The 14997-nt window shown below is 35.2% G+C and overlaps 1 protein-coding gene across 4 annotated transcripts in view; it reads right to left on the reverse strand.

Moving 5' to 3' along the window:
* Nucleotides 1–14997, reverse strand: part of GALK2 (galactokinase 2) — a 111603-nt gene that overhangs the window by 81112 nt on the left and 15494 nt on the right. For all 4 annotated transcript variants that reach the window (XM_044230953.1, XM_044230954.1, XM_044230952.1 and 1 more), the window contains exons 2-4: nt 12890–12978; nt 10724–10847; nt 2219–2309 (exon numbers count right to left, since the gene is read on the reverse strand). In XM_044230953.1, coding sequence (XP_044086888.1) covers nt 2219–2309; nt 10724–10847; nt 12890–12978 — 304 coding nt within the window. The remainder of the gene's footprint in view (nt 1–2218; nt 2310–10723; nt 10848–12889; nt 12979–14997) is intronic.

Genomic DNA, 14997 nt, shown 5'->3' on the forward strand with positions numbered 1-14997 from the left:
AATCTCTAGGATACTTAGATGAATATCTAGCATGACACTTAAGATGATATTATATCATAACCTTTGTGGTTTAGGATTAAAAATAAATTCAAGGCCACCCCATTTTCAAGAAAAAATACCACATGTTTGCAAATTACTCAAAAATCTCAAGACCAAAGTACAAAATACTATTATATTACATAATTATGCATTTCATCATACATATTATTCTAGGAAGAAATTTCAATAAACTAGTTAGAATAACCAAAGTAACAACAAAACTCTGCAAATTAAAGGCTGTTTTTTTTCCCCTTAATTTCTTGTCCCTTTTTCCTATGTTGGCAAAACTCACACACCACAAAAAAAGAGATTCTGTTGGATGTACTTCTCTTCTTGATTTCAAGTCATCTAAAAATTTCCTTTCCAGAAATACAAACAAATTATAAACTGAAACACTGCTGCTGCCAATGCCCTTTCATACAGAACATCAGACAGCTTGTTTTAAAAAAAAAAAATCCTTGGAGAATGCTATATATTTAACCATAAACTGATCCTCAGTGCATCTTGAATGTGAATCATACTTACAAACTTATCACGCAATGTTTAAATTAAAATGTACAACAGATTCAAAAACGTAAATGGATTTTGCCAAATTCTGTAATAGCTCTATCCCAAAAGGATAACATGTTCAATTTAATATAAACAGATTATCCTCTGAAATTTCCTAGTATTTGAATTTGAAGTTTTCTAAACAGGCTAACTTTTAAATTAATTCTCTGCCAAAAATTTGCTGTACAAACCTACTTTAGCACATTAAGTTGTCAAACCAAAAAAGAAGGCTTTAAGGCCTCAAATTTTCAAAAACAGAAAGCAACAAGCAGTATTTAGGTCACTTACCCATATGCTATAAAAAGCATGTTGCTATAAGAAAGATCAAATTGCATTTGTCAGGCAAATCCTTCCAAATACTGTAATTCCCTCTAATGCATTTGATAAGCCAGATAACTTTGAAGATTTAAAAGCTGCCAATATCTATTCCCATAAGTTATTACCATGTGTCTCGATAAAGAAGAAAGAAAAATAAAAAAGAGGAAGGAAGGAAAAGAAAGAAAGAAAGAAAGAAAGAAAGAAAGGAAGGAAGGAAGGAAGGAAGAGAGGGAAGAAGAAGGAAGGGAGAGAAGAAATAAATGCAGGAACTCTAAGACCAGAACCACCAAAATCTGAGTGTAGGACTACATATCAGAAATAAATCTGATGCTTTCCTGGAATGAAATATGCCACTGAGTCCTAGGCTACTTGTGACAAAGCTTCAGATAGGACCACCAGACAGCAAGGAACACAAGCTCTCTAAAACATGGATTTTAACAAATCAAATTGACTTACACTTTTTTATTTTGGAGAAAAAGTAGAAATATTTCATTTTCTTATTCTTGTCATGACATTAGAGATGTTCCTGATAATTAGTCAATGTTTCTAAGAAAAATACTTATTCTAATAAACTTTACTACCTCTTTTTTTACCCTATCTAAAATGGTAATAACAATACTAGATGTTTATTTATTGAATGCCTACTGTGTGTCAAGCACTGTGTAATCCTTGTAACAACTCTTTGCTGGATAGCAAGGACATCATTATACAGATAACAAACCTGACACTTAAAGAGGCTGAATTAACACAGCTGAGCAGTGCTCAGATTCAAACCTAGGGCTGTATGACTAAATCCTACTACAGTATATACCTATATATATTTTTTTAAGATCTTATTTTTTATTTGACAGAGAGAGAGATCACAAGTAGGCAGAGTACAGCAAGCAGAGAGAGAGGAGGAAGCAGGCTCCCCGCTGAGCAGAGAGCCCGATGTGGGGCTGGATCCCAGGACCCTGGGATCATGACCTGAGCCGAAGGCAGAGGCTTTAACCCACTGAGCCACCCAGGCGCCTATACCTACCTATTTTTAGAACAAATATATTAATAGACTGCTTCCTTCAAAAGAAAATTTGAACAAAGATTTTTTTAAAAAGAGGATTTTCATCAGATGCAACTGATTTATGAACAGACATTACTGCTCCCTGTGAACCCAGTGAACAGTCATACCTGCCTCATCCTCTAAAATAAAATAATAGAAACATTCGTTAGCTTTGAAAGATGACAAAAAATACATAGTAAATTTTTTAAAATCTTGATATATAATATACACTTTAAGTTCAACAGCTAGTAGTTGCCTGATAAACCAATTTACCTGAATTCCTTTAAATCCACATAGGAAATAGTTGTGCCACAGAGGCTTGGTTTTGTCAATCTGAATATTATTAGAACTAGTACTGAAGTCCCTGCAAAAACAAAAGACATCATTAATTTAAGGCTAGAGGCTGCAAAATACATGGCTGACTGCTGCCATCTTGTGCCACACGAGTGATACTGAACTTTCATTCTCCATTCATTTTCATCTATGTACTTCACAGTCTACCAAAAACAACAAACATCCCCACATACTAAAAGGTAAGGGAAGTTGCTGTGACCTTAACAACTAAACTACTTCTTATTGACCCTTTTTATTCCTGAAACATAGAGGAACCAATATATTTCAACATAATCTATACCACCTTTTATTTCATGATGGTCCTTAAGCTGATTTATAAACCAAATAAAGGCTTATCCAAGGGGTTTGCTGTTTGGCATATCTCTAACTTTAACAGAACTCAAACACTTCTCTCCCCACACTCTTTGCCACCTATCCAATTTTACCATCTTCACAGTTTAAGAAGAAGATGGGGAAAAAACAAATAATGATTCTAAAGGATCATAACTTGTTAAATAAGATTTCATGAGTCTATACTGATATAAATTAACAAATGAAAAACTACCTAAATGAAGGAGAAGGAAAATCTCTTCCTTAGAGTAAAACGTCAAAGAATAGATGAAGTAGAAATGGTGGAAATAAAAAAAAATCTCTATGTGGCAAACTCCATGATAATTGTTTCAGGAAAGAATCATCAATGGATGCTAAAGTTAAGGAGAAAAAGTTTGAATAAGAAACAAAACATTTACATAGACTCAAAGTATTTCCCCATCAGATAATTATTGTAAAGGGGAAAAAATAGTAATTTTATGGCAAAGAAATCTGGCAGACACCACCTCAACAAAATGATCAAAATTAACACCATCAATAAAGGGACATCATATGTCTCCTTGATATCATGAACTGAGAACATATCAGTTGATTGTGGGAATTCTTTGTATTATTTTGTATTTCTTTGTAAGTCAAAAATTATCGCAAAATGAAAAATAGATTAAAAGGTTTCTAAATCAGCCAAAGGACAAAAAAACATGAAATGGAGGAAGATGGGGTCAAATAAAAAGTAAAGAAATAAGCACATCCCCCATATTGACTGAATACTCTTCACATGGTTTACTAAATACCTATTATATGCCAGTCACTGTAGTAGGCGCCCTCCACACATTATCTTAACTCAGTAACATGGACACATCCTGTCCTAAGAAAAATATTTAAGTGTGCAAGGCATTCACAGGAATATAAAGAAAAACAGCACAGGGCTTATCTTTTCCTAAACTAGCTGAGACAACATGAACACAAATTATGATCACACACTACTGTCACGTGATGGTGTCTAATATGGAATGGGATGTGTGACCAAAAGGGCATCATCTCTATAATCAGCATATTAGAGTGAAGAGGAGAGGCCTTCCTGGTGGCTTACAGAGGTTTAGGGACTCTCCAAGGAAACACACAGTATGACTCCAGCTCACAAGCATTTTAGTGTCACCTACACAAGTTAAAATATATTGCTCACAGTCAACAAGAGGCCACAGAATTTGGAAAGTGGATAAAACTATGTTAGCAACACTGATCAGGTCCTGTTCCTAGTTAAGCAAAGATCTTGAAAGTCACCACAAAGAAAAGAAAACCAGGAAGCAGTCAGGGGTAGAAGAGGAAATTTGTACAGATGCACAAAGCTACATGAGAAATACAAAAGACAAAGCTGAAAAGTGTCAGTTCCTACAGAATTAGAAATAGAGCCTAAAAACGTCATTTTAAAAAACCTTGGTTTTTTTTTTAAGGATTTTATTTCTTTATTTGGCAGACAGAGATCACAAGTAGGCAGAGAGGCAGGCAGAGAGAGAGAGAAGGGGAGGCAGGCTCCCTGCTGAGCAGAGAGCTCAGGATCCAGGGACCCTAGATGACCTGGGCTGAAGGCAGAGGTTTTAATCCATTGAGCCACCCAAGTGCCCCCAAAATCTTTCTTTTGATTAGTTATTTCATGCATGTTTTTTTCTAGCATCCCAGTCTTGCCTCTCTGCCCTGCCATTTTCTAAGATTTACACATTTTCCAATAAACCCAACAACCCCAATAAAAACCCCAATGTACTCTTTCATATTAGTTGAATAGTTGATTCTAAAATGAATAAGGAAATGCAAAAGATCTAGAACAGTGAAAATAAATTTGAAAAAGACAAACAATGTTAGAGGATTTACACAACCTGATTCTAGGACTTCTTATAAAGCTACGGTTTTTAATTAGAAAATCACATTCACCAATGTATTAAAAGGATATCCACAATAGCCAAACTAAGAAAAGAGCTGAGATGTCCATCAACAGATGGATGGATAAAGATGTGTTCTTTATATACATATATACAGACATACACACACACACACACAAAATGGAATATTACTCAGCCATCAGAAAGGATGAATACTTACCATTTACATCAGTGTGGATGGAACTAGACAGTATTATGCTGAGCAAAGTAAGTCAGAGAAAGACAATTATCATACGGTTTCACTCATATGTACAATATAAAAAACACTGCAGAGGATCATAGGGGAAGGGAGGGAAATCAGAATGGAAAGAAATCATAGAGGGAGACAAACCACAAGAGACTCTTAACTATAGGAAACAAACTGAGGATTGCTGGAGGGGAGGTAGGGGGTATATGGTAATTGGGTGATAGGCATTAAGGAAGGCATGTGATGTGATGAGCACTGGGTGTTATATGGAACTGATGAATCAACTGATGAATAACTGAATTCTATATCTGAAACTAATGATGTACTATAGCTTGGCTAATTGAATTTAAATTTTAAAAAATCAATGGCTTCTCAGCCTTTTGGCTAAGATCAAGTGTAAAAAAAGGATCATTCACCACAATCAAAAAGGATTTATCCTGGGGATGCAAGATGGTCAATATTTGCACATCAATGTCATATACTACATCAACAAGTCGAAGGATAAAAATCATACGATCAACTCAATAGATAGAGAAAAAGTATTTGACAAAATTCAACATCTGTTCCTGATAACAACTCTCAATCAAGTGGGTTTGAGGGAACATACCTCAACATCATAAAGACTATAAATGAAAACCCACAGCTAACACCATACTCAATAGTGAAAAACTGAGAGCTGTTTAAGATCAAGAACAAGACAAGGATGTCCACTGTCCCGACTTTTATTCAACATACAGCTGGAAGTCCTAGACACAGCAATCAGACAAGAAAGAGAAGTAAGAGGTATCCATATTGGTAAGAAAGAAGTTAAACTGTCTCTATTTGCAGATGACATGATGCCATATACAGAAAACCCTAAAGACTCCATCAAAAAACTATTAGAAGTAATAGATGAACTCAGTACAGTTGCAGGATACAAAGTTAATACCCAGAAATTGGTAACACTTCCATACACTAATAACAAAGTAGCAGAAAGAAAACAATTCCATTTACAATTGCTCTGAAAAGAGTAACTTAACCAGGAAGGTGAAAGACCTGTACTCTGAACTATAAACCATTGATGAAAGAAACTGAAGACAATACAAACATATGGAAAAATATCCTATGCTCATGCATTGGAGGAATTAATACTGATAAATGTCCACACTATCCAAAGGAATCTACAAACTCAATGCAAACCCTATCAAAACACCAAAAGCATTTTTCACAGAACTATAACAAATAATCCTAAAATTTTTATGGAACCAAAAAAGATCCCAAATACCCAAAGCAATCTTGAGAAAGAAAAACAAAGCTGGGGGTACCACAATTTCAGATTTCAAGATATATTACTAATCTGCAATAATCAAAACAGTATGGAACTAGCCACAAGAACAGACACATATAAAAAAAATAAAATAAAATGAATAATGTTTTTCTGAAAATAAATAAATTGGAAAAAAAATAAATAGGAGTTTAAATTAAAAAAAAAAAAACAGACACATATATCAATGGAATGGAGTAGAGATCGACAAAAGAGGCAAGACTATACCATAGAGAAAACACAGTGTCTCAATGAATGGTGCTGGGAAAATTGGATAACTAAATGCAAAAGAATGAAACTGGACCACTTCTAACACCATGCACAAAAATAAACTCAAAATGGATTAAAAACCTAAATGTGGATCTGAAACCATAAAATCCATAAGAGAAGAGAGGCAGTAATTTTTCTGACATCAGCAGTAGCAACATTTTTCTAGATAGGTCTCCTCAGGCAAGGGAAATGAAAACAAAAATAAACTATTGGGACTACATCAAAATAAAAAGCTTTTGGATAGCAAAGGAAACCATCAACAAAACAAAAAGGCAACCCACTGAATGGGGGAAGATATTTTCAAATGATATATCTGATAAAGGGTTAATATTCAAAATATATAAAGAAATTATATGACTCAATACCAAAAAAACCCAATCCAATTAAAAAATGGGAAGGGGCGCCTGGGTGGCTCAGTGGGTTAAGCCTCTGCCCTTGGCCCGGGTCATGATCTCCGGGTCCTGGGATCAAGCCCCACATCCAGCTCTCTGCTCAGCGGGGAGCCTGCTTCCCACTCTCCCTCTGCCTGCCTCTCTGCCTTACTTGTGATCTCTGTCAAATAAATAAGTAAAAATTTTGTTAAAAAACTGGGGAGATGATCCAAATAGACATACAGATGGCTAACAGAAAAATGAAAAGATGATCGACATCACTAATCATCAGGGAAATGCAAATCAAAAACACAATGATATATCACCTCATATCTGTAAGAATGGCTAGAATCAAAAGGTGGGGATGTGAAGAAAAGGAACCATGCATTGTTGGTGGGAAAATAAAATGGTACAGCCACTGGGGAAAACAGTATGGAAGTTCCTCAAAAAGTTAAACACAGAAACATCATACAATGCAGTAATTCCACTAATAGGTGTTTACTCAAAGAAAATGAAAACACTAATTAAAAAGATATATGTACCCCTATGTTATTGCAGCACTGTTTACAATAGTCAAGATATGGAAGTGACCTAACTGTGCACAGATAGATCAATAGATAAGGAAAATGTAGTATATATACAATAGAATATGGCTCAGTCATAAAACAGATGAGATCTTGCCATTTGTCACACCATGGATGGACATAGAAAGTATTATGATAAATGAAATAAGTCAGATGGAGAAAGACAAATACCATATGATTTCACTTATATGTGGGATCTAAAAAACAGAACAAATGAATAAACAAACAAACAAAAAGCAGAAACAGATCTATAAATACAGAGAATAAACTGATGGTTGCCAGAAGGAAGGGAGGGGGGTTAGGCAAAATGAGTGAAGGAGAGTGGGAGATACAAGTTTCCAGTTATGGAATGAATTAGTCACTGGAATAAAAGGCACAGCATAGGGTATATAGTCAATGATATTGTAACAGCCTTGTATGGTGACAGATGGTAGCCACACTTGTGAGCATAACATAAGGTATATGGAAGCTGAATCACTATGTTGCACACCTAAAACTAATGTGACATTGTATATCAACTATACTCAAATAAAAAGAGTAAAAAATTTTTTAAAAAGCTATGGTTTTCAGATAGTGTGATATTGGCATAGAGATAATACATGGGGTGCCTGGGTGGTTCAGTTGATCAAGCATCTCACTCTTGATTTTAGTTCAGGTCATGATCTCAAAGTCATGACATTGAGCCCTGAGTGGAGCTCCATGCTCAGTGCTAAGTCTGCTTGACAGATTCTTCCTCTCCCTCTCCCTCTGACTATCCCGCTGCTCATGCACATGCTCTCACTCTCTAATAAAGAAATAAATCTTATTTTAAAAGATAGACAAATAAAACACTCAATAAACAGAATAGAGTCCAGAAACAGAACCGTATATTTATTGCTACCTGCTTTTCAACAAAGTTTGTCAAGATAATTCAATAGGAAAAGATCTTTCCAACAAATAATAGGACACAATTGGATGGCTATGAGCAAAAAAATAAACCTCAACCTTCATATTATGCCACATATAAAAATTAAATCAAACTGGATCATAGACCTACTAAATTTAAGTGTTAAAATTATAAAATTTCTAGAAGAAAACACTACAAAAACTTTCAGTGCCTTGGGTTTGGCAAAGGTTTCCTAAAAAGTCAAAAACCATAAACCATGAGGGGTACCTGGGTGGCTCAGTTTGTTAAGCATCTGCCTTCAGCTCTGGTGAAGCTCATGGGCTGAGCTAAGTAGGGAGCCTTCTCCCTCTCCCTTTAAGTAGGTGAAAATTCTGCTTAAAAATGCCCCTCTCCCTCCACTAGTGCTCTCTCTCTCTCCAGCTCTCTGTATCAAATAAATAAACTATATCTTTAAAAAAAAAAAAAAGAAAAACTATATACCATGAAAAAAATCAATAAATTGCACTTGATCAAAATTAAAAATTATTCTTCAAAAGGCATGGTAAAAAATGAAAATCCAAGGCAAAGACTAGATGAAAATATATGCAAAAAATTAATCTGGGGGCACCTGGGTGCCTCAGTGGGTTGAAGCCTTTGCCTTCGGCTCAGGTCATGGTCCCAGGGTTTTGGGATTGAGCCCCGCATCTGGCTCTCTGCTCTGCTGGGAGCCTGCTTCCCCCTCTCTCTCTGCCTGCCTCTCTGCCTACTTGTGATCTCTCTCTGTCAAATAAATAAATAAAATCTTTTTAAAAAAATTAATCTGACAAAGGACTTGTATCTACATCATAAAAGATAATCTTGTAAGTCAATAGTAGAAGGTGAAAATTCTGCTTAAAAATGAGCAAAAGATTTGAACAAGCCCTTCAACAAAGAAGATATCTATGTGACAAGTACATGAAAAGATGTTCAACATCATTAGTTAAAGAAATTAAAATTAAAAACCACAATTTGGTACTAGTACATATTTATGAAAGTGGCTAAAATTTAAAAAGACATGTTAGCAAAAATGTAGAGCAAATGGAACTCTCATACACTGGTGACAGGAATAAAAAATGGTACAAACACTCTGGAAAACAGTCAGGCAAGTTCTTAAAAAGGTAAACCAAATAGTCCTAGATATTGATAAGAAAAATGAAATATAGGTCCACACACAGATTTGTCTATAAATATCCACAACAGCACTATCCATAATAGCCAGAAGATAGAAATGATCTAAATGCCCATCAATGGTGAGTAAAGTATAGTATCTCCATGCAATGAATGCTACACAATATGTGGACAATTCTGGGAGGCATGCTGCATACCTCCTAGAAGTCCTGGTAGAATGAAGCCCCTTACCTACAGCAGGGACTACCTACCTTAGTAATTCCTCTCTGGTTCCCTGAATCATTCTCCATGTTGTTTCAGTACCACACCCAGGATCATATCCCAAATACTCTACCTTCATTCAAGTCTGTTTCAGGCTCTGCGTTTGTGAAAAAATGAAACTGAAACCATACATTCATGATGGTGGGAATGGTTAAGTGAATTTGAGTAAATCAATATGACAAATTGCTACGTAGCCAGTTTTAATTAAATGTTTACAAATAATGACACAAAATTGTGTTTGAGACAATGTAAAATTTTCTTTAAAGGTTTCAATGTAGAAGCCAGACACAGCCTCGTATTGTGCCTTATTAAAGGCACGCAAAAATATTTACTCAATGAATAAACATTACTGCAGGCAAACTAGCCAATGAACAATAAGCCAAAAATAAAAGGTGCCAATCATATGCCCAAATCTTTTTTTTATAATTAGCAAATCAAGTCCATCATACTATATTATAAGCAAGTAGGACTCATCCCAGGAAAGCAAAAACAGCTCAACATTAGAAAATCCATCAGTGTAATTCATGTTTTTTTAAAACTGTTCTTCAATATTGAACAGACATTTAATAGAATTCAATTAATAGATTAACAAATTTCTTTTAATCTTTTAATCTTAGCAAACTAAGAATTCAAAAACAACAGGAAACAAAAAAGTATGCCCTTAATTTTATAAAGCACCAAACTTGAAGTCTGACACCAAGCCTCACAGCCCTGGAGAGGCTACAGTTCCTGAATGCACAGAGTTTATGATCTACTGGGGGAATACAGGCAAGTAAGCAGGTAACTGTAATATAGCATGGTAAGATGTTATGATGAGAGAATTAGAGGGTGCCCTAGTAACATAAGAAAAGCACCACCACTGACTTTGCTGAAGACAGCTACCTAAACAGGTGATAAATACCTTCTGGACAAGGACAGTTATTTTAATTTTTGTACAGCCCAGGATCTAAAATGGGAAATGTTTCTTAAATGAATGAGCAAATGAAAAAAAAAAAAAAAAAAGGAACAAATATTAAAGGGCAGCCTTAGACTATTTTGGAAGTCAGATACAGATTTTAAATAAAGTCAATGATTTATTACAAATTTGATTGCTTCTAAAGAGTTCATTTGGATAAGAACACACACACACACACACACACCCCATTATACACAGTAGCAATCCTAAATACTCACGGGTATAAGGGATTTGTATTGGCTAGTTGAAGAGTTTGTGTTTTCACAGGTTCCACAGCTATTAACATATCTTGTTCTACAGCCATAGGAAGAACAGAATATCCACAATAATCTATATGTTCTCCTAGAGAAAAAGATAAAGAATTTTTAATATTGCTAGCATATGGCATAAGAGAATCTCAATCAGGTTGATATACAGGAAAAACTTGACCACAAGCCAGGTTTTAACAGAAAATAAAAATACTATGCACAGGAAATGATGAGTTTTCTTATTCTCCCTGACATCCGAGCCAGAAACTTCTGCTAGAATAAGTATATTAATTAGTTTCCGTTAATTTTTAGATTTCTTTAAACCTTCACAAGTTTTTTTCTACTTTCTAATTCATGTGATCATCTTCAAGTATTTTGTTTTGTGACTAGTTATATGAAATATCCGAAAAGTAATATCTCTTTTCTCTGTTGCTCTTTCATATTACCTTGTTAAGTATGAACAATTGAAGCCTTTCACACACTGCCTTATATTAACATTTTGTGAATTTCACTCTCTTCCTTATTAAGCCACCACACCCATAAAGTTGAGGACTTCACTTTATTTATATTTGCGGCCTAAATAAATGTCTAACAAATTAGACTGGCATTGATAAGTTGTGCTGAGTGTGTTAGACATAGCTCTAATCATCAGCAGGAGTTTTATTTCCTATTGTACCATAATATTTTCTCCAAGTTGCTATTTAAACTCAAGGTTGTTATTCATAAGATTTAAATACAAAATAACAATTCAAGAAAGAAATAAGCACAATAAGCAAGCTCATCTATATTTCCCCAGGACAGGTTTTCACGCCTGATTATTCCTATGACAAACACTGCCCAGCTAAGAAACACAATATGAATGGAAGACAATTCAACTGCATAATTATAACTGTGTTTTTAAATAATTATTACTTTACATATTATTAAAGGTAGCAAGACTTTTCTTTATATATTGATGTGTCCTTTAAAATGAATTGATAAAAGGGTTTTTTTTTTTTTAATAGATTGACAATGACAGATGGAGAAGTGGTTTTCAAAGCTGTCTTTCTCACCTCCTTCAAAAAAGATAGTAATATAAAACAGTGGTTCCCAAGTAGAAAGTTACACACTTACCTACATGAACCTGCACCATTTTTTTTCCTTGCTGGCTGTTAAAGGAGTCCAAGTGCCCTCTTCTGATGCCCTCTCTAACCTTCTCGGGAACTCTGCTCCATCAGTTCTTCTCTTCTCAGTTATCTACAATCCCTCTCTCTCCAAATGCTTTACTCCATTCCCCCCCCCCACACACTTAACCATGCTTAAACATCCCATTTTTTTTTAAATCCCCCATTGTTTGCTTCAAAATAAAATAAGTTACCTAAGTCGATAATAATTGAACCTAGGTATTGGGTATATGGTAGTTCATTATATTATTCCAAAGACTTTTTTGTAAGATTATATTTTCCATTATAGAAATTTTTAATTCTCCTTGACTTCTGGTTTTTCCTCAGTTCCCCATGCCATTTTCTCTTAATGCAACCTATTTACTCTTCAGGCCACCACATTTTTTTTTCTTTTTTTTTTTTTTTTAGATTTTATTTATTTATTTGACAGAGAGAGAGACATTGAGAGAGGGAACACAAGCAGGGAGAGAGAGAGAAGCAAACTCCCCGCTGAGCAGGGAGCCTGCCATTGGGCTCCCTCCCAGGACCCTGGGATCATGACCTTAGCCAAAGGCAGACGCTTAACAACAGAGCCACACACGTGCCCCCTCCGGGTCACCACACTTTTAAAAGGGCTTCCCAGTATTCTTCTAATCCAATGAGTAAATGTAAAACCATCAAAATTATTCACCACAATCTAAAAATTTAACCTGCAGCACAAAAAAATCTTCTCATCTCTCATGAAAACAATATTAACAATGAAGTTTCAATACATTTTTTAAAATAAATGGACAAAATTAACATTAATCACATGGATTGGGAATGATGAAAATATAGTGTGTTCTTTATGCAAAAGCTTAACTTGCTATAAGAGATACATGTGAAATACTCTATTTTTTCAATTCTCTTGAGAAAAATTTAAAAAAAGTATATTAATAAAAATTTAGATCTTACCAAAGGAAGAAAAAAATAAGAGAAGGAACTTTAGCAATACCTATTATGTTGACTCTTCCTGGTGCTCGAACATAAAACTTGGGACTGGATCCAAACTTAGAGTTAAACATCTCCTTTAACTTCAGCAATCTGAAAGCAAGAGTAGAATACTTCAGGATATCTGTATAACAGAAAAATTCATAAGATACACAAACATATTTCATATACCTACCACCATTAATTATCTCTAAAAAGAAAAGCAAAATTTTTTCACTGACATACTTCTTTGAAAATCCTAGGATATGACAATATGGTAACTTCCTAGGTGACACAATAGTATAGCTAAGCACACAGAAGAATAAAAAAAGATTAATGTACTCAACAGGAAAAATTATTTCCTTCAATTATAAAGAATATAACTTTCTGGAAAAATATTCAGAGAAGAATCTCTTTATACTAAAAGAAATCATACGGGGTAGTATTTCAGTTTCCTAAGGGTAGCATAATAAAATACTATAAAGTGGGAGGGGCTTACAATAATAGAAATTCATTGTCTCATGGTTCTAGAGACTTGAAGTCCAAAATCAGAGTGTTAGTAGGGCCATGTGCCTCTGAAACTTGGAGGGGAGAATCCCTTCTCGCCTCTTTTTAGTTTCAGGTGGTAGCCATCGATCCTTGGCATTCCTTGGATTACAGCTGCATCAATCCAAATTTTGTCTCTGTCACCACACAGAATTCTCCCCATGTGTCTCTGTTTTTCCTTCTTATAAGGACACCAGTCTTGTCAGATTAGAGCCCACCTTCAATCACTATGACTCATCTTAACTTGATTACCTAAGTACACAGAAATGCTAGTCCAAATAAGGTTACATTCTGAGGTTCCAGGTGGACATGAATGGGGTGCAGGTGAGGAGGCACTATTCAACCCAATACAAGTAACCAATTGAAAACAAGAGTGGGATGCCTGGGTGGCTCAGTCAGTTGGAGTCTGCTTTCAGCCCAGGTCATGATCCCAGGGTCCTAGGAAAGAGTCCCGCACCAGGCTCCCTGCTCAGCAGGGAGTCTACTTGTCCTTATCCCTCTGCCCTGATTGTGCTCTCTCTGTCTCTCTCATTCTCTCTCTCTCTCTCTCTCAAATAAATAAATAAAAAATCTTTAAAAAAAAAAAAAAAAGAAAGACAGACAGAAAGAAAAGAAAACTAGAGTAGTTATCAGGAGACCACGGTTCTAATTTCAATGGAGCAAATCATTTTCCCTTATAGATCCAAAATTCTTAAAATAGATTTAATAATTTTATTTTTTTTTAAGATTTTATTTATTTATTTGACAGAGAGAAATCACAAGTAGACGGGGAGGCAGGCAGAGAGAGAGAGAGAGGGAAGCAGGCTCCCTGCTGAGCAGAGAGCCCGATGCGGGGCTCGATCCCAGGACCCTGAGATCATGACCTGAGCCGAAGGCAGCGGCTTAACCCACTGAGCCACCCAGGCGCCCCAAAATAGATTTAATAATTTTATACCGTTCAATCACCTCAAGGCACTTCTATGAATACCCTCCCACTGTTAATAGTCCCACATCATAGTGTATCTGCATAATAACACCAGGAGAATAAATATCTTTTAAAGCCTACTATATTCAAGATACTCATTAATTAATTGATTGATCTTAAAGGTTAATTTGCTGTAAGAAACAGAAAATCATACCAAAAACAGCTCAAATAAAAAGGAAATTATAATGATAGAAAACTATGTTGAATATCTTTGGAAGTTATTCAAGATGGTGTCCTAAGAACTGGACAGTCATCAGAAACTGTTTATATTAGTGTCTTTGGTTCTTTTTTCATGTCTCATTCTGTCATTCCTCCAAAGACACCATCTCCACTTCTCTTTGTTCAGTGCTGTTCACATTTCAGTTGCCTCTCTGAGTATCTTGGTTTCTGTTCCTCCATACCTTCAGTTTTCTTGACACTGTGGCCTCAACTCTACAAGATTTAACAGCTCCTGTGTCCTATACTATCTAATTAATTGTCTGTGTCCATTAATTCAAATTCTCAAAAAACATAATCTGGGTGGAAGAGTTTAGGAAATAAGAAAACAGAGATAGTAATCCTGATATCAGACATCATAGAATGTGTGCCAAAAAACATACAGGGAAAATTCTTAATGCTGAGGA

The sequence above is a fragment of the Neovison vison genome, chromosome 13, assembly GCF_020171115.1.
Source record: "Neovison vison isolate M4711 chromosome 13, ASM_NN_V1, whole genome shotgun sequence".
NCBI classification, from domain to species: Eukaryota; Metazoa; Chordata; class Mammalia; order Carnivora; family Mustelidae; genus Neogale; species Neogale vison.